This window comes from Dermacentor albipictus, chromosome 5 (assembly GCF_038994185.2).
Source record: "Dermacentor albipictus isolate Rhodes 1998 colony chromosome 5, USDA_Dalb.pri_finalv2, whole genome shotgun sequence".
Lineage (NCBI taxonomy): Eukaryota > Metazoa > Arthropoda > Arachnida > Ixodida > Ixodidae > Dermacentor > Dermacentor albipictus.
The window spans coordinates 138,622,697-138,644,455 of record NC_091825.1 but is presented as its reverse complement, the minus strand read 5'-3'; the positions used below and the strand labels follow the sequence as shown (position 1 = coordinate 138,644,455).

Here is a 21,759-nt window from a genome sequence, read left to right as displayed (position 1 = left end):
TTACTTCGGTGCATGGTGTATCATGCATATGACTTTCATGCAAGAGTGTTTTCATTGCAACAAAGATTACGAACAAACTTAGAAGCGTTAAAATGTCATTTTTCTTGAGTGCCCTCCGCCAATCTTTTTTACACTGGGGTTGACAATAATTTGTAGTTCTTCCACTACAGTGTGCGCCTCATAATCTTATCACGGTTTTGGTACGTAATACACAATTTAAATAACATTTAACAGCTTCCTCTCAGAAAGGGCCTTGCAACGCCGCCTATTAGGAGAGGCAGCAAGGAAGAACGTGAGCATCACTGAATGCATCTCTAGATGGCGCGAGGTTCGCGGGTTGATGCGAATCTCGGAGGTTCCGGCTGAAAATAACGAAAGTTACACGGGAGATGGCGCAGCTCCTCCGGCATATTTCTGTTCGCATTTTGTGAGCGCGTTTTTCGAATTCGATATGTGTACGATGTCTCAACGAGGCGTTTTCGGGAGGCGAGGAGTTGCGTTTGGGGGGGGGGGGGGAGGGAGGGGGCGAGCGTGCTCTGCGCGCCGATAGGAAGAATAAATTGAGAGCATGACAGAATCACTGCCGTGTCGGGCGGCAACATGATGAAAGATGAAGGGAAGACACGAAGAGGCGAAAAATTTCCTGCTGTGCTGTATACTGTTCCTTGCTCTGACCGTTTGTATGATTGCACCGGTTGAAGTCGAAATTTTCAGAGTCGGCTGAAGCAGCACCAAAATGAGGCCAACAAGCAACTTTCACTTTCACTTTCACTTTATTTCTTTAAAGACCTCTCTTCGAGCAACACGTGTCACCGAGCTCGCTTGCTGAAAATTGTATTTTGTCAGGCTATTATCTATATTGGGTTTGGAAAAGTGCGATCGCAAAGAATCTAACCTACCACCTTTATTTAGAGTCGCTTTAAACTCAAAGTACGGCGGACAATTTCAACATAACCGATGGTGATATGCCACCAGCGTATGCTAGGCGTCACCGTGGCGTTTTGCGACGTATTTCAAATACTTTTTGTTGATTTTAGTCTTAATGTGAGCAAGGCTTCCGTGCGGTGGTCCAAACGTTACCATTACTTTGGTGATGTGTTTTTCTCTTGATATTTCATCAAATAGGAAGATAAGAAAGCAACACGAAGCTTATATAACTTACAATACGAGAAAGGTAGAGAGAAAGCAAAGGAGAATGAGTCGTTGTAGCGAGCATGGATTACGCACCCCCCATCGTTGTTATTCCATAAACCGACAGAGGTGGTAGCGAAATCTATTACTCCTCGAGAAGATCAGAGTGATAGAAGAGTGGAAACGTCGGGAGGTTAACCAGACGCACATCCGGTTTGCTACCCTGCAATTAGCTGGGAGGGGGGCAATAAAAGTACGACGACAACATACTATGAGAAAAAGAACTAATTGCATGCACACGCGGATGTGTACACTAAGTCTCTGAATCGTCGGAGAGACATGTCTATTTGACGTATTGCAGCAGTACTTTCGCTGTTTCCAGCGCCAGCGGCAGACATGGACAACGTCGAAGGATTTCGGTTCTTGAAAACGGTCTTGAGTCCAGTTGCTTAACAATTAAGAAGATCAATTAATTTTATTAGCTATCGGTACAAAGGTGCTCTGCGGACAGGCTAACGAGCTGATTTCTTCCGTAGGCAGTGTTTATTTCTGACATTGCTTTTCTGACTCGAGAGGTCACTGGAGCCTTGACCGGGCTCAGCGGTGGTTGTTTGCCTGGGTAAGTTTGCTGCTGGTTGCGCGCAGATAAACATTCCACATGGAGTGCGCATTATTTTTTGTAATAAATAGCAACTTAAAAAAAAGAAAAGAAAGAACAGAAATACAATATCAGTTTGGCAGCGTCGATGACCTACTGCGGGAGCTCTGGTGCTCCCTTCGGCAATGACACCTTTTGTCGAGTCAGAGAGTACGCTGACATCATCTCCAGCACTTTCTTGTAGAGGTGGTCTTTTGCTTTGACGCTCCATCCAAAGTCCACGTGCGTGAAGCCACTGACGGGCACTTTGTAATTGAGGACCACATTGGGCAGCTTGTTAGAAATGTCTTGTACATCCCTTGGTGTTGCCAGCACGTCGCCGTCACTCCAGTAGAGTGCAACTCTGGCTGTGACATTGCTTAAGTCGTATGCCGGTGGCCATGGCTACTGACATGAACACATGAAGATAAGAGGAAATGTTTGATCAGAAGAAAGCGGTGCAGCTGTCAAGAACAAAGTGCGTTACAGACGTTTTTTTTTTCTTGCGCGGGCGCTTTGCCTAAAGAAAATGAAACAAACACGCTGAGTCACATTTCTAGAATGTCATCGCCATGGATGTTTCAGTCTAAGCACAACAAACGGCTCGAATGTGGCTGGACATCTAACGTGGTTAAGGGGGCTGACAGCGTTTAGACAAGAAGCTGGTTGCAGCCCCTGCTCGAATCATGTGCGTGTCACGCGAAAGCACTTGAGGGCTTTTGGTTTTCCAATCGAAAGGCCCAGCCTTGCTTTCGCAATAGAAAAGAACATGCTGGCGCGTTACATTAAGCGAAACATTGCTAAAAGTCAATGGAGCTGTTAGAATTTACTGCGAAAAATAGATTACTGAGATTAAAGAAACACTATACACCCAACACACACGTGAAATAACTGTATAGTCATTCACTAAAGCCATGTCGTAAATGTGCACGTACCTTTCCGTACTTATCGATGTTTCTGACATGTCCCCAGTCATATTTTTGCAAGCGGTTGGACTTGACTAGCTGGAATTCAAATATAGCGTGCAACGTTACTAATAGCGATTATTCTTGCATCAGTGATTTCTGCACTTCTTACACTGCTGTAATTTAAATAGATGTCATTATGTTTACATTTACTATCTAAGCAACGCAGACGTACTGATTAAAGCAGCTGTAGCAGTCTGCAACAAAAGAAACCTTACCTGCGCAAAATGATGGATGTTCCGTACAGAAGTTCCAGAAGGAGCATTCGCCAGGTATACCGGAAGTCTCGTCTGTGTCGAGCGCAGTCCGAGCAGTTAGTGGCGCCGGAAAGTGTAAACCTGGTTTAATTGTTCCTGCTTAAACTATGTCATCGTGAGAGCGATAGGGTCGCTCATGAAACGTCGTGTACGAATAGATAATTATTTACTTCTACCGTACCAAAGACAGTCGGTACATGAAACGCCATGCTTTCTTTTTCTGAGTATCTCCAAATTTCATATCTCTCGTTGGCTATTCACATCTTGAGAGTGATTTTAGCAAACTCTCAATATACCATTTGTGGACTTTCAGAAACGCTTTCTGTAACAGCGTTGTGATATGCCCGAATGTGCAAAGTTTAAGATTAGTCTATTGCGCATTTTTTGCACACTAAGGAGCAGCAAGTCGTGTAAGTTAATTTGCAGCCTTCTGCAACGACATCTCTAATTGCCCTCGTGTTGTTTTGGGATATTAAATTCCACAACTCACTCTGCAGAGTTTTTCGCAAGATCCAGGACTTGATCAATTGAAGAGGGATTGTTATTCTCTTGTGTATTATTTGACATAAAGCACGTGTATTTTAGGAGTCAATATACGTTGTCGGGAAGCTCGGCTTTTTGAATGTATGCGCACATGTCACAAGTTCGCCGACTCTCTCTCTCTACCCCAAGGGTAGGTTAGCCAACCAGGCACTTTTCTTTCTGACATCACTGCCTTCTCTTTTTCTTTTCTCTGTCTGCCTCGGCTTTTTCACTGAGCAAGGCACTTTTGTCGAGTCCTCATAGCATTCCGGCACTCCAGCTGAATGCGCTTTCAAAATAGGCGTAGTACCGTTTTCACGCAAGAATGTCTTTGTCTTTGGGAAGGGTAAATACAACTTAGATGCATACCGGGGGTTTGGGGTGCATGATACGATTGCTTCTCACGCGTAATGACACAACAGATGACTAACAAGATCGCCATGATTTGAGGGTATATTGCTAAGTCATACTAAGCATGCTGCGCTGGAGCGAGTATATTGTGCATTGTTACTTCTAACAGGCAACTTGTGAGTACTGAAATATTCGCTACTGGTATCAGTTATCTTGTGAAATTTCATTGCGCACTATTACGATGCTTGTCCTTTTAAAAAGAAAGCTCAATGCCACGTCCATTAGTTGACGTCCTCGCACTTTCTGACTTCAAGTCATCGTTTGTGGAAAAGCGACTGTACTATAAACAATAGCGCAGCTCTAAATTGCACCGCGCTTCATCCTTTTCTTTACCGGTAACTTATACAGTAAACTGCAATAATAAACTGTAAATGATGATGTCGATTTGTCGCTGGTATCAACTTTTGCCAATAGGCAAGGACAGTTCCAACGTTCTTCAGTGCATTATGGTGCCCATTGGAAAGTAACAACCAGCATGCATTTTCCTTAAGCTTTGACAACATATCTGGTCGCGTCATTGCCTCCGCGAAGTTGCGACCAAGTGCGTAGCCTATAAAACGTCATTTGCTGAGGGTATCGTAAGAAACACTTCAATACATCTGACTGCCGGATTGTCATTTTTAAATATCTTTTTTTCCCCTGTAGTCCTTCGTGAAGGAGCAAGTGTGATCAGGCGTAATTTCTAGAATGAAAAATGGGCTTACCTTGTTCCACTCTACCGGAAACCCTCCATTAAAGCTGTAGAATGCAGTGAGGCAGAGTGGATTTTGTTTAATTCTGCCGCAAGATAGTTTTTTTATTTTATTAAAAATGGCTCCTTCTTTCTCAACAACGGCCCCGTTTAATAGGAATTGAAAGAATTTCTGAAAACATATAGAGTGCAATCTTGTTAAGACGAATTCGGTTAACCCGAATTCTCGCATATAACGAACAACATAGAAACCTTTGTTTGGTTTCCCATAGACTCAGTGCAAAAAAGAAAAGAAGAACCGCTTAAGACGAACCTCATCAGACGTACTCTTCTGTTAAGACGAACATTTGGAGTGGCCGCCACCGCTACCGATCCTGGAAGCTAGGGTGGCTGTGGCGCACATTTTATTTATTTCTTTTCAAATACTGCAGCCCTATTCAGGGCTATTGCAGGAGTGGAGTACAACAATACGCAAGAAACAACAACAACAACCGCAAAAAAGGGCAGTTGAACACAATAGATTAAAAAAGGAACAGCGATCTTATCAGACTGGGCACGGCCGCACCGCAGTGAGCATGGCGCTCACGAACCACTTCATCTTTCTCGTCCAGGTCCTTGGTTTTTTGTTGCCCCACAACGTCTGCATACAGGATCACGGCCCGGCTTCGCTGCTTGATCTTCCGTTTGCTGAAATCCATGGAACACAGCGGATGCGCACCCTTTCCGGCGCAGCCCTCGACGAGATGGACTGGCGGGAGAGCGCACCCTACCGCTTCACTTCTACAACTGAGATGGCAGCGATACCAACGGCGTATAAATGGAGCAACTTGTCGATCGTCGGCATTGGGCACGGCCGCACCGCAGTGAGCATGGCGCTCACGAACCACTTCATCTTTCTCGTCCAGGTGAGGAAGGATTACGGAAAATGTTTTCGTAGTAACAATGTGTTTCTTGTGGTGCTGCCGTGCCCATGGCAAATGTGTTCACTTGTTGCCGAGTATGGTGTTTCCTTAAGAAATTTATTACTCTTGTCTGGAGACATAGAAAGTAATCCTGGCCTTACTATTCAAGAAGTCATGAACGAAATACGCAAAATGGCTGCAGATCTTAACGACATTAAAAGCGAGAACAAGGCGGCTTCTGAATCCTTAGCAACCATTCACGCCAAACTGGATGGACTGTCGCACATCGAGGGTAGGGTAGGTGACGTAGAAGACAAAATTATACGATTGGAACGAACCGTGACTAACCTAGCACGGCAGGTTGACGACCTCGAAAACAGAAGTAGGCGATCGAACCTAATCGTTTACGGAATTCAGGAAGAACAAGAGGAGACTGTCGAACGCCTTGAAAATGAAATATGTGTGAAACTCATTCAAAATAAACTTGGTGTCACTATTTCTGGAATAGAGAGGATTCACCGCCTTGGGGCCAAAAAAGAAAACAAGACACGTCCTGTTATTTTTAAGCTGCTTGATTCCAGAGATAAAACTAAAATATTTAAGAACTGCACCAAACTAAAAGGTACCACCATATCAGTCAGCGAAGATTTCTCGTTGAGGGTGCGTAATATTAGGAAACAACTATGGGATAGCTGCAAGACCAATCGAGAAAATAAGGATAAAGTCAAATTGATTTTTGATAAAATTAAGGTTAATGATAACGTGTTCGTTTGGGACGAACAAAGTGGTGACAAAGTACCATTTAACAGAAAAAAGCAGAACTTTGCAAAAAACGGGAACAGCCTGACCAACAAGAAAAGCTAACTATAGCGAACATTAATTCAAGAAGCGTTGTAAACAAAACCGAAGAATTAGAAGCATTTCTTCTGGAGCACTCTCCGCAAATAGTCACAATCAGTGAAACATGGCTGTCGTCACGAATTCCGAGCAGCGGTATCTTTCCACCCGGCTATATTGTCCTGCGCAAAGATAGATGCACCCGGGGGGGGGGGGGGGGTGTTGCAATTTTGGTGAGAGACGACATTCCAACGATGCCCATGCCTGACGTACATGGTATAGAAGCATTGTGGTGTAAGATTACTGTCGGTAAATTTGTATTCTTCGTTGGAACTATGTACCGGCCCCCAAACGCCGATTGCAGTACGCTTCACGCACTGGCTGATTACATGCAACGTCATCTTCAGGATACTCATAAAATTATACTCACGGGTGACTATAACCTACACTCAATAGACTGGGCAACGCTTGACGGTGGAACTGCCGATCCGTCCTGCGCAGAAGCACTGCTTCAAATTGCCTTTAACTTTAGCCTCAAGCAGATAATACATGCACCAACACGTGTAACCACGAACACCAGCAATATATTAGACCTCACCTTCCTAAGCGACAATATTCCCGATAACACAATCTCTTGGGAAACAGTCAATGGCATTGCAGATCACAAAGCAACCATATGTTCATTAAAATTGCACAACCGGCCGCGAGCGCGAAAGAAAAAGACTCAAATATACGACTGGACAAATGCCGATGACGTTAGTGTTCTTGATTTCCTAGAAGAATCTTACCCAGAATTCCTTCGGTGTTTCCACGATGAAAGCATGCCAACTGATAACCTATGGGTGCTTTTCAGGGCCAATGTTGATCACTGTCTCAGAAAATTCATTCCTAAGAAAATAAAAACCGTACGCAAAACGAACCCATGGATATCGAGAGAGATTATACATTTAAAACGCAGAATTGCAAGGCTCAGAAAGCTTAGAAACAAAAGAACTTTTTCCATCAATTGTACAAGAAAAATTAGCGAACTTTCTCAGACGTTGAAGATAGCAGTGAAAACTGCTAAACAAAAGTACTTAGATGAAACCTTGAATAACTTCATTAAAAAATCCCCTCAGAAATTTTGGCACTATCTCAAATCTAGGGTTCCGAAAAAGAGCAACCTATTGCCAACAGAAGCCTTAACCAAGGCTACCCAATTTAATCAATTTTTCCAATCAGTTTTCACAGTAGACAATAACACTATCCCAGACAACATCGCACAGACAAGTGACATAGGTGAAGTACCATGTGAGCTAAATATAACGGAAGCGGGAATTCTTTCTTTATTACTTAATCTTGATATAAAAACATCCAGCGGCCCAGATAACATTCCAAATACTTTTCTCAGAAGGTACGCTGAATGGGTTTCCAAATACTTATTGCTAATTTTTACATCGTTTAATCGTTGAAAACTTCTGAGGTTCCTCAAGAATGGAAAATTGCAAAAATTATTCCGATACATAAATCAGGTGATGCTACAAATCCTTCAAACTTCCGTCCTATTTCACTCACTTGTACAGCAGGAAAAATGTTTGAGCATTTAATATTAAAACACATAGTAACTTTTGTTGAAAGTCATTCTCTAATTAACCCTAACCAACATGGGTTTAGGAGTGGTTTGTCTACAACAACTCAATTAATAGAAACTATTCATGACCTAGCATTAACAATCGATAACCGAGGACAGGTAGACATAATTTTTCTAGACCTATCAAAAGCTTTTGATCGGGTATCGCATCCAAAACTAATCCATAAGCTGCAAGGAATTCTGGGGCACGGTATTCTTACAAAGTGGTTAAAAGCATATTTGTCAGGTCGTCAACAATTCGTTCATTTCGAAGGGCAATCCTCAGACTACGTTGAAGTTTTATCCGGTGTGCCTCAGGGCACAGTTTTAGCTCCCATTCTCTTCCTTCTTTTTATTAACGACATCGCAAACGGCATTGACGCAACGGTACGCATGTTCGCAGATGACTGCATTATTTATAAACCAATACATACCAAGGATGATCAAATTGTTCTGAATGACGCACTTAAAAATATAGCAAAATGGTGTCAAGACTGGCAGATGACGCTAAATGCAGAAAAAACTGTCTGCATGACAGTAACGAGAAAGAAAGAACCACTAACCTTTCCATACGAAATTCAGCAAAGAGAACTACACAGGGTAGAAGAATACAAGCATTTAGGTATACTTATCTCTTCCGATCTAAAATGGAACAAACACGTGTCATACGTGGCAGCAAAATCACTCTCAGCGCTTTTTTCCCTCAAACGGTCCCTCAGATACGCTTCACCCAACACCAAACTACTCGCGTACACGTCACTCATTCGCTCCGTTATAGAATACGGCGCCATATGCTGGTTTCCATACACTAAATGTGCCATAGCGAAGTTAGAGAACGTACAAAGAAAAGCAGTAAGATTCATTTATAATAAATACCGTCGTCATGATTCCCCAACTGAACTTCTACGCTTAGCCGGACTCCCAACAATTAGCGATCGTGCTAGATATCTCCGACTAAAATTCCTGTTTATTCTCCAGAGCAATGCCCTAAAAATACACAAAAATAAGTTTTTAGTACACGCTAACGCTAGAATTTCAAGAACGAAACACAATAAACAATTATCTGAGTATAGGTTTCACAATGACACCTTCAGATATTCATACTTCCCACAAGCTATTAGAGAATGGAATATGTTACCACAAGAAGTTGTCGATTGTGCCACCCTCGATTCTTTTTTGTCTAAGCTGTCTAACCATATCTTTGTTGCTACATGATGAAATGTGGTTTTTACATTATGTTCTATTGTCACCATGAATGTGCATTGTCTATATCGCTGTACGTGTGTATGTATAAGCTTACTTCTAAACTAAAGCCAAGGCCTGTTGCAAACGATTATCATTGAACCCTGTGTGAATGATGTATTTTCCCTTTTACGAATGTACCCTTTCCTGCCAAAGCCTTCGTTAAGGCTAGCAGTATGTACCAAATAAATAAATAAATAAATAGACTAGTGCTTCTACAGAATCGGACAGTGCCGATTCATGAACAGAACCGGGTAACTCGTTCCAACAGTCGACAACCCTCGGGAAATACTGTGCTTGAACGTGCTAGTGCGCGCAAAGAAAGGCTTTAGGTTGAGGGTGTGACAACGTCTAGTTGGAAGAGCACAGGCGCACGAGATGTAATCATCAGCGGATAGACGACAACATGAGTGAATAATTTAATGTAATTGTTTCATAGAATCCATATGACGCCTTGTGCATAGAACAGATAAATTCAAGGAACTCATTGCGGATGCGGGCGAAAAATCACAATCGTAGCGATGGCAAATGAAACGAACAGCCTTCCTTTGCACCGATTTAACTTTATTAATGTCGCAAATTTTATACAGGTTCCAGACGCATGAAGCGTGCTCTAATACAGGACGAATGAGGGTTTTATACATTGGCAATTTAATGTTTGGTGATTTACATAATGTTCGTCTCAAGTAACCCAATTTTTTTAGTGCTATAGATGTAATGTGATTCATGCTGAACCATTGCATGTTGTGCGTGAAGATAACTCCAAGGTATTTGTACACCTGTGCCCGGGGAACTATTGCGTTATTGAAAGCGTACACATGCCGTGAAGGAAAATGGCTGTTTGTAAATGACACAACCATGGTTTTTTGAAAGTTAATGCGTATCTGCCAGTCCGTACACCAGGTGCAAAATCTGTCGAAGGAATCCTGAAGTATAAGGCGTGATCGCTAGAAGAATAAATTACCTGGTATAGCAGGAAGCAGGTATAGCAGGTATAGCAGGAATATTGTTAGGAAGGTCATTTATAAATATTAACAATAACAATTAAGGGTCCCAGAACAGAACCTTGTGGAATACCTGATGTTACATTTACAGTTGAGGACGAAGATTAGTTAAATTAAACGAATTGAGAGTGAGTGTTAAGCGAGAGCCCATGGACACAGGTGAAAACAATAGGAGGAAACAAAAGAGCTAGTGATGTTTCACTTTGTGAACACGTGTGCCGTGCAATCGTATGGGTGGTATAGTGCACACGAAGCTATCGGGCCTCGGTGCTCCTAGACGTTTACACTGTCCTCATCGCAGATCGTACTCAAGACAGGGCTTGCGCGGTGCGCCATACGCAGCAACCAACGGAGTGGAACGCTCTCTTCTAAACATTCGCTTACTAACTAAATTGACAAACATGGTGTCAGTGCGCACAGACAAACATGAACACATCATACTCAATGACCGAGGACGATTACGTTCAAATCGCTGGCGAACGGAATTGTGGCAGCAGCAGAGAGCGAAGTGACCTTCGTGCTGTCTATCGCTTCAACGGAAACTGAGCGGCGAGAACACAGTGCATGCAAAGCTACGAGCCGTCAGCTCCACCTATACTGTGCCTCCAAAGCTGATCACTTTCAAAAAAGCCCACGCGAAAGCGCGCGACTTTAGTACAACGTCACCCACCCCCGTGCACTAGGAAGCCACCCCGGTAAGCCACCCCGGTAACTAGGAAGTGGCCGCACTTTCGCCCGCTATGTCCTCATCCTGAGTGTCCACTCTGCAAGTCGCGAAATGTGTCGCAAGTCGCGACTTTAGTACAATGTCACCCACCCCCGTGCACTAGGAAGCCACCCCGGTAACCCACCCCGGTAACTAGGAAGTGGCCGCACTTTCGCCCGCTATATCCTCGTCCTGAGCGTCCACTCTGCAAGTCGCGAAATGTTGAAGCCGACATCCACCACCTGCTGTGGGTTTGCCCTGCACTGAAATCGACGAGGCTCCGGCACCTCGCAGCAGCGGGACTCTCGCCGCATAATCTGAGCCATTACACTGCTTTGACGCATGGGACCGCATTATCGATCCCTCTTCGACTTCATTAAGTCAGCAAATCTTTTTTCATTCATTTAATCATCCTTATTCACCCCTATCCCATACCCTTGTATGCCCTGAGGCATTTATCCTCGCACTAAAAAAAAAAAACAAAAAGAAACTGCTAGAGGAGGCCAACCCAGGGTGGTACCTTCACCTAGATTCTTCCTCCGCGACGCTTCGCCTCGTTTTTCCTTCCTCGCCTCGCTAAACGTTGCCTAGACTTTTCTCTAGGTGGCATTGCTTTGACGAGCGATCTTTGCTAGCGCAGAGCTTGCACTGATGACCTGTAAGGCGGTAGATGCCCTAGTGCGCTTTTTCCAGCAGCACGAAGGCACAGAAGGATTTTTACGGTGAGTAGGCATGATGACGTCGTTTGTTGCTGCTCGCCGATTCGCATAGAAGCGACAAACATCCATTCTGTACTGGATGAAACCAAGCAAGAGTACCATTTGAAGACAGTTTTCTATTACGTTCAGCTAAATAAATCTTATGTAATTTTTACTGCTTTGTCTACTTCCTTTATCGTTTTGACGTAAGACATTTGGATGCACCTAGTCATGTCAATTATTGCTCTCCTAAGACGAACTTCTGATAAGACGAACAAATTTTCGTGCTCCCATCGAGTTCGTCTTTAAGGGAGCCTATGTATACTGCAGAAATCAAGAACGACTGAATGTCGTTTACGGGGCTAGGCGCGACTCAGGTGGCTTCATTTCGACTTTTTCTGTCAGCAGAAATTTATTTCAGCCTCTTTTGGCAAAGAGCGCCTGTTACTTCTTCAAATTCTTCAACCAAACTGAATATCTTGAAATTAACAGTATAAAATGTGGTCTCTTCATTGCACATACGCAAGGAAAAATGTCGACAGCTCACTGAATAGGAAATATTAAGGGCCACCGAAACCAACGGTGCCTTATGGTACGTCGTAGGCCTGACGAGTTTACAGACGTCTCATACTGTGATAATGAAGTTTTGCTTAAATACCAGGAAGCTGGCCATGAAAGGATCTTTCCCGCTACATATAGCTCTGTATTTTTTTTTCACTCTGTCTAAATTGGTTTTACTGCACTGATTTTTGCACATGTTGCTTCACTGTAGCTACTTGTAGCTGGTCTTAAAAGTCGTGATAAAAGAACTGACCATATGAATTTTGTACAAACTTTAATGGAGCGAAATCTACCTATGCGAGTGTTCAGCTGCCATGAGAATCATTGGTTGTCCATGGTTTTATTTAACACTCGTGCTTGTAACTATAAACATTCATGCGGCTTTGTATTTATCATTTTTAAAGCTGCACGTTAAAGATTCCCTGGTGGTCAAAATTAATGCGGAGTTCCCCACTACTGCGTGCCTCATCATCAAGTCGTGGTTTGGCACGTAAGACTCCAGAATTCAATTAAGCTTTAAAAGCTATCATTTTTTTTGTAAACACATGAAAGGGAAAAGTTTCTGTGCACATGCATATTCATGGCGAATTGTTCCGTTTATAACAAAATAATTGATTTTTTTTTTATTATGATCGATTTGCAAAGTGAGGAAGCCACTTGAAGCCAGAAGGACAATGTTTCGGCAAATGAACGTACTACCCGTTGTTCCCGAGCGGGCTGAACCGTCCTACCTGCAGCTCCCGCAGGCACTTTACAGAGACAGTTCCCTCTAGTAGTATTTCTAGGAAATCCTGTGGAATTGATTACGCTCAATAACTAATTGGTGAAAATGAGGGGTGAGTGCAGCATCGTTAGATACAAGCTGCTCGAGCTACTCAGATTGTGCGCGTTTCATACTGTGCTTGCACCCGAGCCATTAGGAGCGTTCGCGTTGAAGAAGACGTGCTAATGATTTTACAACGGCGTCCCCTACGCTCGCTTCATAGTTACGGTCGTCTATCATTTTCACTTGCAAGATAGAGCCGCTTTTAATTATGTTTTACCATATGTCCGTTGTTTTTTTTTTCTTTCGCTCTTATTATCACTGGGATTACTATTTCACTTTTGCGGAAGACGAGCTCAGGTTATGAGATATTTCGCCGGTGTTGAAAAATGGGGAATGTTTTTTTTATCAGAGGCAGGCGCTGAATGTAACATCTTCTTCTGGAATCGAATTGTCATCATGATCTGTCTGATTGTTGTCTAATGCACACTTTAATGCCAGGAGCGTAGTTCGAACGATGACTGCCAACCCTGCTAAGCACTATCACCATCAAGGATATCTTCGATGCTTAACTTTTGTTAGTACAAGTTTACCTAATAAAGCGCTCTCTTTTCTAAAGTTTGATCTTGGCTTGCCATCTTCCTTGCGTATACAGGTAAAGCATACTCACCGCCAGCGGATTCGAGAACGGAACAAAGTATTTCAGGATCGCTGTCATATGTCCCATAAATGCTATCGGTGCGAAAGCGTTGAATAGTAGAATCTGAAAGAACGGGCGGAGAATAAGTACACTGAGTGTCGCAAAAATAGGACTTTCATTTGCGCATGATTATTTTAGCTAAACCAATGGCTGGTTGGTGCTAAACGTTTACACAGAGGTATAGCTTTGTGGTGGGTCCACTCTATTACACGTTTGCGGACATGACTTGCCTATTTCGTTCACTATAAGTCCTAAGTGCACAGCGTATGCCGCGACGCACACTAAATGCACTCGAATTTGCTGCCCCCAAACGCTGGGGATATCTTTCACCGCGATAGCGGAACACGCCTTGACTGAAGTGGGCAACAGAGGGCGCCAACGTACTTGGTCAGAGCGTATTGTTGGGCGAATTCATTCATTGCGTTAACAAACGGTGCCAGAGAACACGGGAAAAAAGCAAGGAGACTGAGGAAACCAAAAGATGTACTCGCAACTGAAGGTTAATTTCTTGATCGATCACAATAAATGCTGGTTGACAAACAATAAACTGAAGATACACAGCAGTACAAGTACTCAGCGAAACAAGCGTACTGCATGTTCATACCAGATCCCAAGATGAAGCACACGTCCTTGACATATGTGTGCTAATAGAAGGCGTGACAGAGATCATGCTGACACAAGTTTCCTCTAGCCTTTTTATCTGCAGACAGACAATTAACTTTTATTGAAGTACTGAGGGACAAGCCGGCGGAGACCCGTTGGGGCCCCCGGCTCGCCGCTGGCTGCTCCCATGTCGGAATAGGGAGGCCAAGCCTCTCCGCTCTTTCACGGGCCCTCTCGACGGCCATGGACTGGAGCTTGAGTTCCATACTAGATATGGCCTCATCCCAGTCCCGTTCGCTGCTGAAGGACGTTTCCTGTAACGCAGGACACTGCCAGAGCATATGAGATAGAGTGCTAACCTCCTCCCCACAATCCGGGCACTGTGGGTCAATTTCTGGTTGAATCCTGCTTAAGGAACCTCGCGAGGGATACGACCTCGTCTGAAGCATCCTAAGCGTGATCGATTGAGATCTGCATAGATTTGGGTGTGGGGGCGGGAAGCGCCTACAAGAACTTCCATTATTTGTTTAGTCGCAGTGGGGTTGTTTCAGTTTTTACTTGTTCTGATGCGTAGGTTCGGGTTATTGCCTGTAAGCCAGCATTCATTCTACGTGATCATTAGTAAACTTTTAGTCTTGTTAATTATTCGGTCTCCTTGATTATCCACTGTGTTCCATGGCGCCATTTTGCTGCCCCTATTCCGTTGCAGCAAACTTAACATTTGTTTAGTGGCTTCGCCGCATACGACGCGCACTTCGGCGGTATTGCGAATGAAACAAACAACTAATGCTCGCAAACGTCTTTGAAATGTGATGGCATAAGCGGCCTGCCCGTGCTGGAAAAAGGAGATTTCATTCTATGCTTTTCTTTAGACGCCTAAAAAATGCAATCTATTTCTTCGTAGTTCTTTTAACCTCGCTCTATGTTAACCTATTTCGGCGGTGGCTCCTTGATATGGACTTTATGGTATTTTTCCGTGTTTTTTGTAATCTGTCAACAAAATCACCGGGCTCCGAGTCACCCTCCCTTATTTCGACATATCTTCCTTTTTCTTATCGCTCGACCATGCTCAAAAGTCTTAAAAGACGCCCATGTTCTGAAATACGTTCTCTTTTGCTTTATGTTAGACCACCCTTGCGCCTGTATTTCATGCAAACCAGTTGACGTAGCTATGGTATCATAGGGCGCTCACCTTCTTGTTGTACTCTGGTTTCGACGCAAGCAGCCCGAACATGATAGCTGTTCCTTGAGAATACCCGACGTAGAACAGTGCTTCTTGCTGCGTCACGTTCAACACGGTGTCTATTTGATCAGGTAGGTCGTAGCTAATCATTTCATCTAAGCTATAGAGAAAAGATTCAGGATGTTAAGGTGTAGTATTTTAGAGCCTAACCACGGGAATGTGCAGAATAATGTTCACTGGAGGGTGTGTTGTTTCATCAGAATATTTCCTGCAAATTGTTAACAAGGTGGAAGCGTGAAACATCTAAACAAAGAATAGTGAAAATCCGCGAACTAGTTCGCTTAACCTCTAGCACTGACACAAAATTGACTGCTTGCGGAAATAAATTAAAAATAAACTTGAAGAGAACAAATCTGAACTCAGAATATCGTATATGCACTTCAGCATTATCCAAGGCTCTGTGAGGTCAAGGAGCCCAGATGCATTACAATTAACAAGACACTGCAAGCAGAATAATGCAAACTGACATATTCTCCCGCGTAACTCCTTCTCTATAGATTCACGTGATTAGGAGTCTATTTTAGTCGTTATTTTTCTGTATTGAGTGCACCTAGATTAAAATTACAACTACATGTGAGCCGCAAGAAATTTGAAGCGATCGAGCGGTACAGATAAGGCGAACGTGCATGTTTTGAAGTGAACTCAAAAGAACTGGTCATCAGAGTCATTTTCGACATGTGCGGAAGAGAGGGGAAAGAAGAGCCCTAAGAACCGTCAGTAGGAGTTTGTTTTGATAAAAGCATGATGGTTACCTGAAATCCCAAAATTCCCGGCTGCTCTTCTTGAGGTGAAGGTGGCTGGAATATCTGGTGCCTCTCACGTTGGTTAACCAGACATCGTAGCCGTTGTCTGCTAGGATGAATCCTAAGTGCAGTGTTCAGAATAGAAATTTGATCACAAGCGTAAATTTGTTTAGCTTTTGGGTAAGTTTTTCCTAATTCAATAGCACACGATGCTGTCCAACGTGCTCGTGATCCATTGAAACAACGTGGTAAATACTGCAACACAGTGGGTGCATTGCCAAATGCTGCAGACTTATCACAAGCGACTTACACGCAGTAAATAAGGTACAAGTGCTTGAAAGTACCAGCACAAACGTATGAGGACCTCCAGGTCGCATTCGTATTCCGTTTGTTCAAACGACGCTACAAATTACAGACCAATCGCGAAGGATAAGGATATGTGAAAAAATGTTAGTTCTTGTTTTTCTGTTAAACAAACAAACAAACAAACAAACAAACAAACAAACAAACAAACAAACAAACAAACAAACAAACAAACAAACAAACAGACAAACAAACAAACAAACAAACAAGCAAACAAACAAACAAACAAACAAACAAAAAAGAGCACTGACTACTCCCAAGAGAAATTTGTTGGAATTCTGTTGCGATCCCACACGATAAGCTATATCCCACACGATGGGCTATACCTTCTTACCAAGGCTCTGATCAGGCATATTCACCACAAAGTCCGCGCTGCTCCCTTCAAGGCCGCTCATCAAGATAACGGCAGGCTTGCGATCAAGCTGAACATTTCGTTCAGTACGTCCCGCGGGTATCCTTTGCATCATAAGGACGTAGGAATCTCGGGTCGTGACATTGTGCTCCTCCACGGGATACCCTTTGCCGGCTATTAGCTGCGACTGGAAGTGTCACGGCGTGGTTTCCATCAATACCAAGTTTTTGACACTTTCCCACTGAGTGTTTCTATTGTGCCATTATTATGATGATTAGGAGAAAGTTAAAACATAGCCGACATGATACAGTTAGAAATCTTGACTGAAACAGCGTGATTATTACTCCTATGCTTTCCGTCAGACATTGAGCTGTGGCGAGGAGGTAAAGCTCTTCAGTGTTTTCCCGATTATTTTCTCTCAGCGCAAAGAACCCCTTTGTCTTATAACTTCTACATTTACATTAAACATAGCTGATTTCCTATGTATTTTTTCTGGCTTAATAGATGGTTGCTTCGAATTGTTGAGCCTAACAAAAGATCGATCCCTTGGGATTTCTTCTCGTTCAGCAACAAAATAAGTGCCACTATGCGTTTTCTCCTACAGGGGGATGAGTTCAAAGAAATACTTTTCTGACACTTTTCTTTAACAAATGAACTTGTAGTTTCTATCGCAAATATAAGCAATTAAGCTATTACAACTGTATAAACAACACATCAACACGATGAATGAAATTCTTCGAGAAAGGAGCACGAAAAAGCGCTGAGACAACGAGGACGGCAAGGCGGGAGTGATTCGTCGCGGCGACTCCCTTGTCGTGTTACTTTTTTTTTGCTAAAGTTTTCGTATTCATGAAAATATAAGAACTCTCCCAGCGTTGCTAAGGTTTCAATTAGGTCATATTGTACGACAATCAGAAAAAAAGTAATAATAATAAAAACTACAGCAATTTTCAGAACGCTTACCGTATTTTTGTTGCTGTCTGGATCGGTCGTAAGGAACACTTCGTTCGATGTGCAATACGAAGCTAAATATAGAAGTAGGAAGTCAATAAGACATCTTTTTTCCATTTCGAGGTGAGCCTAAACTTCAGATCGTAATTTCGTCTCTTCTCAGCTTGATTTCTGAATTTCTTGTAATACTGCACCCAGGAATCTCGACTCGATGCCTTGACTGAAAGGAGCCGAAATAACGGTGACTCTAACTATATCAACTTCACTTCACGTTTTGCTTTTCTGTCAACATATAGACGGTCCAATGAGCGAGACGTAGCGTACGCCTTTACCATTTCAGTTCGCAGCCGCACAGAAAGGCACGCATAATGTCCATAGGCAAAGGGCGTTATCACGAAATTTCTATACTCTCTTCGGTTTTCTCGTCTAAGCAAAGCATACGCTTATGCTATTGTCGTGTCCTCCGACGACATGAACGCGAAAGGGCCTTTGGAATAATAGCGCTCGTTTCGGCGTCTCTTGTTGCAGTTGTCGTGCTCCACGCCCTACTCGCACGTGCTCGCGTTTACGTTAAAACACCTGGCTGTGATAAAAGCTGTTTTAGTAGCGGCGTCATTAGGCTCCTTTCAGGAATAACCAGTTAGCCTGAAATATAAAAGAGAGACCCTTCATCTTACATTTTCGTAGGTACTTTCTTAAATTTGTTTTTTTTTTCGATACATTAGGGTCATCTCTTGGAGAATCCTTCATTTTTGCTGCAGCGTATGCCTTGGAATCTTGCTTCTTTTTGTGAGAATGTATGTGACGCTTACCTGTATTGTACACGTACCTGCAGTCGTTTTCACAAACTCTTTGTACAACACTCGATCAAAAGACTAGAACAATATGTGCCAGGGTTGTAATAGATTTGGTGCAGAGTTTACAGTAAAACCTTATCAGATTTCCTGTGGATTGCTCAAGTAACTATCGCGAGAAGGGAGTAGTAAGAGCCTTAGATGCTGCCCCACGTCGTGGCGGAAGAGAATAGCTAGCCAGAAAAGAACGGTGTGATGCTCGGAAAAGGCTATGGTTTGAGTTTGTATGAGAGATGAATGAGAGGGGGGAGACAACAACAACACAAAAAAAGAATGTAAATGGTATAGATTGCTGTTGCATACCTTCTCTGTGGCCTCTCATCATACATGAACGACCTCATCGTTGCGACAATTTTCAGTCGGTAAAAGCGAGTATATCTTAAGGCGAAAGTGAACAGTTGCAGCTGTGCAATGCAGATACCTACGCATTTTTTACTCATTTGATTCTTAAAACATGACATGCACGACTTTATTTAGGTGTGTTGTTTCATTGTTTCCACAATTTTTTTGTAAAGGTGTTTCCATGCCGTGATGTTTCAGCCGAAATCCAGAAAGCGAGCCCGAACCTCGAAAGTGAGCCCGAACAGCGGGAATAATCTTGCATCTATTGTTGGCCGTAATTGAGAAAGGCGTACCGCTAACACTGCCGCTTATTTGAGTTATTCATTGAACTTAACTTAGCTTTCTGCCTTATTCTAGTGAGGAAGCTGCCACAGAGGTTTCTTGCTTCCTTTGACTTTGAATTTCTTGCCCTGTCACATTTCGAAGGCGAATTTCTGTCTGAGCAATATATGTAGGATCATGCTTCAGGGAGAGGTCTTAGAGAGACAGACAACGCTAAATGCAGACTTTCGATACCTTGGGAGATTCGATCGGGAGTGAGGGTCGATGAACGGGATGTAATTGTGCCAGTTCTTCTCTTTTTGTTTTTTTTTGCTGACAAGTTTGATTCCGGTTTCGCATTGGTGAAATCGTAATATTAAATTGAAATGCAACAGTGTGCACCACGTCTGGACAAGCAGCTATAAAATATGGTCTGTGTATGTGCAGGTAGCCAACCTTCACTCTTTATTAAAAGGGCAAAAGAACATCTTCCAATCTACAATGTGAGAGTTTCGAACAATTTACTACAAATTTTCGATAAAAGGTATAAGCTGAAATAATCATTACCTAATTGTGGGCACCCCTTGTGCTGGTATTCTTGCTTGGCTATGCTGCAATACTTCAGGATACTTTTCCAACGTTTGGAAACTTCGTTGGGCAACAAAGAAACTCGTACTCTCACAGTTTATCTTTCCCGGTTTCAAAATTTCTGAACTTCTACATGCATATCTAAAGCAGGCAGACGTGGCTGGTACTTATGCGCAACACGAAAAAAAAAAAAGCATCCTGCGGTGCTCAACGAAAGTTGACTGGACATGAGAACTGGATATATTATGTTTTACCTATCATCTCCAGCACTCCAAGTATAGGAAAACGACAGCTTCTGCAATGATTTTAATGGTAAAAGTGTACCTTGAAAAATCAAATGCACAGCAGCACAAGTATAGTGAGGGTATCGGATGTTTTAATGTGAAGCATCTTTTTGCCGAATTCTTGGGCACATAGCGGTAGGTAGGCAGGTAGGTTCCCGTCTTGCCTCACTTTATTAAGAAGGAAATATTGTGTGACCGACGTAGGGATCGAACTTCTTATCTCGAGCACAGCAGCTCGCAGCTGTAACTTCTAGGCTTCAATCGCTTTTATTCTCTCTATTACGGTCTTGCTACAAATTAAACAGTCAGTCAAAAATAATCATATGAATAGATACGATTCCAGCAAAGCTCTTGCCGGATAGTACTAACAGGGCTTCAAGTTTGCCTGGTAATCCAACAAAAGCAACTATTCTTGTTTCTGGTCCTGAAACTTGCAACGTCAACACTTTTTATAATGTATTGCCTTTGTGTTTGTAGGTGCTTTGACAGGCATTCTTTAACCATTTTCATAACATCTTCATGACTACCTGCATGGTATAGTAATCTATATACCGGCACTGGCAGCATCGTACTTACTAGGTCCTTATAAATTTTTCTTCTTGACACTCTGCAAAAGTATTCAAAGGAGAAATTAACTTTTAATCGGTAAAAGGCAGCCACCGCTTCTCGTAAGTAATTAAAATTGAACGCCAACATGACCAACTGTTCTTGATGGCACAAAAATATTCCCAAATTTCTCGAGAAAGCCTCACTTGAAATATCGTTCTCAAAAATTATTTACTTTGATAGCTCAGGAAAATGTTTCGCGAAATTATCTGTCGGAAAAACAATGGTGCTAAACATACTCCCCCTCTTACTGCGCCAAACAAATTAGTTCTACTGGCGCGTTCTCACACTGATCCCCACACGAGATTTGCCACCATTCTGTGCAGTTTTTGTAATTCATTTGAGACATGCTTAACACTTAGAGCAAGTGCCACACCTTGGATAAAATAAACAGAATAAACACCGCCAAACGCGAAAATATTGACAGTTTGCTGCCACCCCCATTTTGTGTCTTTTCTGAAGCTCGTTCAGTCTGCTATTTTCATAAGTCCGTTTGATCTTTGTGCTGCTTAAGCGGCACATCAAGATACCTAACGGGTGAGTAAGTACAGCACATATCCTAAAACCTCTCAGGTGTTGCTTCCGAAGAACCATGTCATACGCCCACGCATATTTCGTTATTGACAGCGCTACCAGTTTGCTTACAAGACATATAAAACATTTTACCACTCCATATTCTGCACGCATTTTGCCACAAAAGAAACAAACTTATATCGCCGACGTATGAAAGAGTTTTATTTTGCTTGACGTTTAATTGAATCCATGTATTTCCTGGCATAGTACTATCTTTGTACAAAAACACCCCAGATAAATATCACATAACAAACTCGATATTGAGTCTCCTTGTTTTATGGAGCGTACAATTTGAAAACTGTCAATCACGCGTTCGTTGACAACAACAGTTCTATAACAATATTCATAGGCCATTTGAAC

At 42.7% G+C, this 21,759-nt stretch overlaps 1 protein-coding gene across 2 annotated transcripts; it reads right to left on the bottom strand.

Annotated features, from left to right (window-relative positions):
* Positions 1-1,587: 1,587 nt before the first annotated feature.
* Positions 1,588-18,120, bottom strand: LOC139060594 (lipase member K-like). 2 transcript variants are annotated; one of them, XM_070539739.1, is made up of 9 exons: positions 17,904-18,120; positions 16,923-17,127; positions 16,235-16,346; positions 15,432-15,582; positions 13,607-13,699; positions 4,628-4,786; positions 2,952-3,023; positions 2,704-2,772; positions 1,588-2,173 (listed from the first exon to the last, which is right to left on the bottom strand). In XM_070539739.1, the coding sequence occupies exons 1-9, from the start codon at positions 18,006-18,008 to the stop codon at positions 1,883-1,885; spliced, it is 1,257 nt and encodes a 418-aa protein (XP_070395840.1). In that variant the 5' UTR covers positions 18,009-18,120; the 3' UTR covers positions 1,588-1,882. The 2 variants fall into 2 exon arrangements, with proteins under 2 accessions (XP_070395840.1, XP_070395841.1); XM_070539740.1 differs by having other exon boundaries at positions 2,073-2,176.
* Positions 18,121-21,759: the final 3,639 nt, after the last annotated feature.

Coding starts and splice junctions, on each gene's coding strand:
- LOC139060594 (XM_070539739.1), bottom strand. CDS start 18,008: ATGGAAAAAAGATGTCTTATTGACTTCCTACTTCTATATTTAGCTTCG. Junction 17,128..17,903: donor CAGACAGCAACAAAAATACG/GTAAGCGTTCTG, acceptor TGACACTTCCAG/TCGCAGCTAATAGCCGGCAA. Junction 2,773..2,951: donor ACATCCATCATTTTGCGCAG/GTAAGGTTTCTT, acceptor TTTGAATTCCAG/CTAGTCAAGTCCAACCGCTT.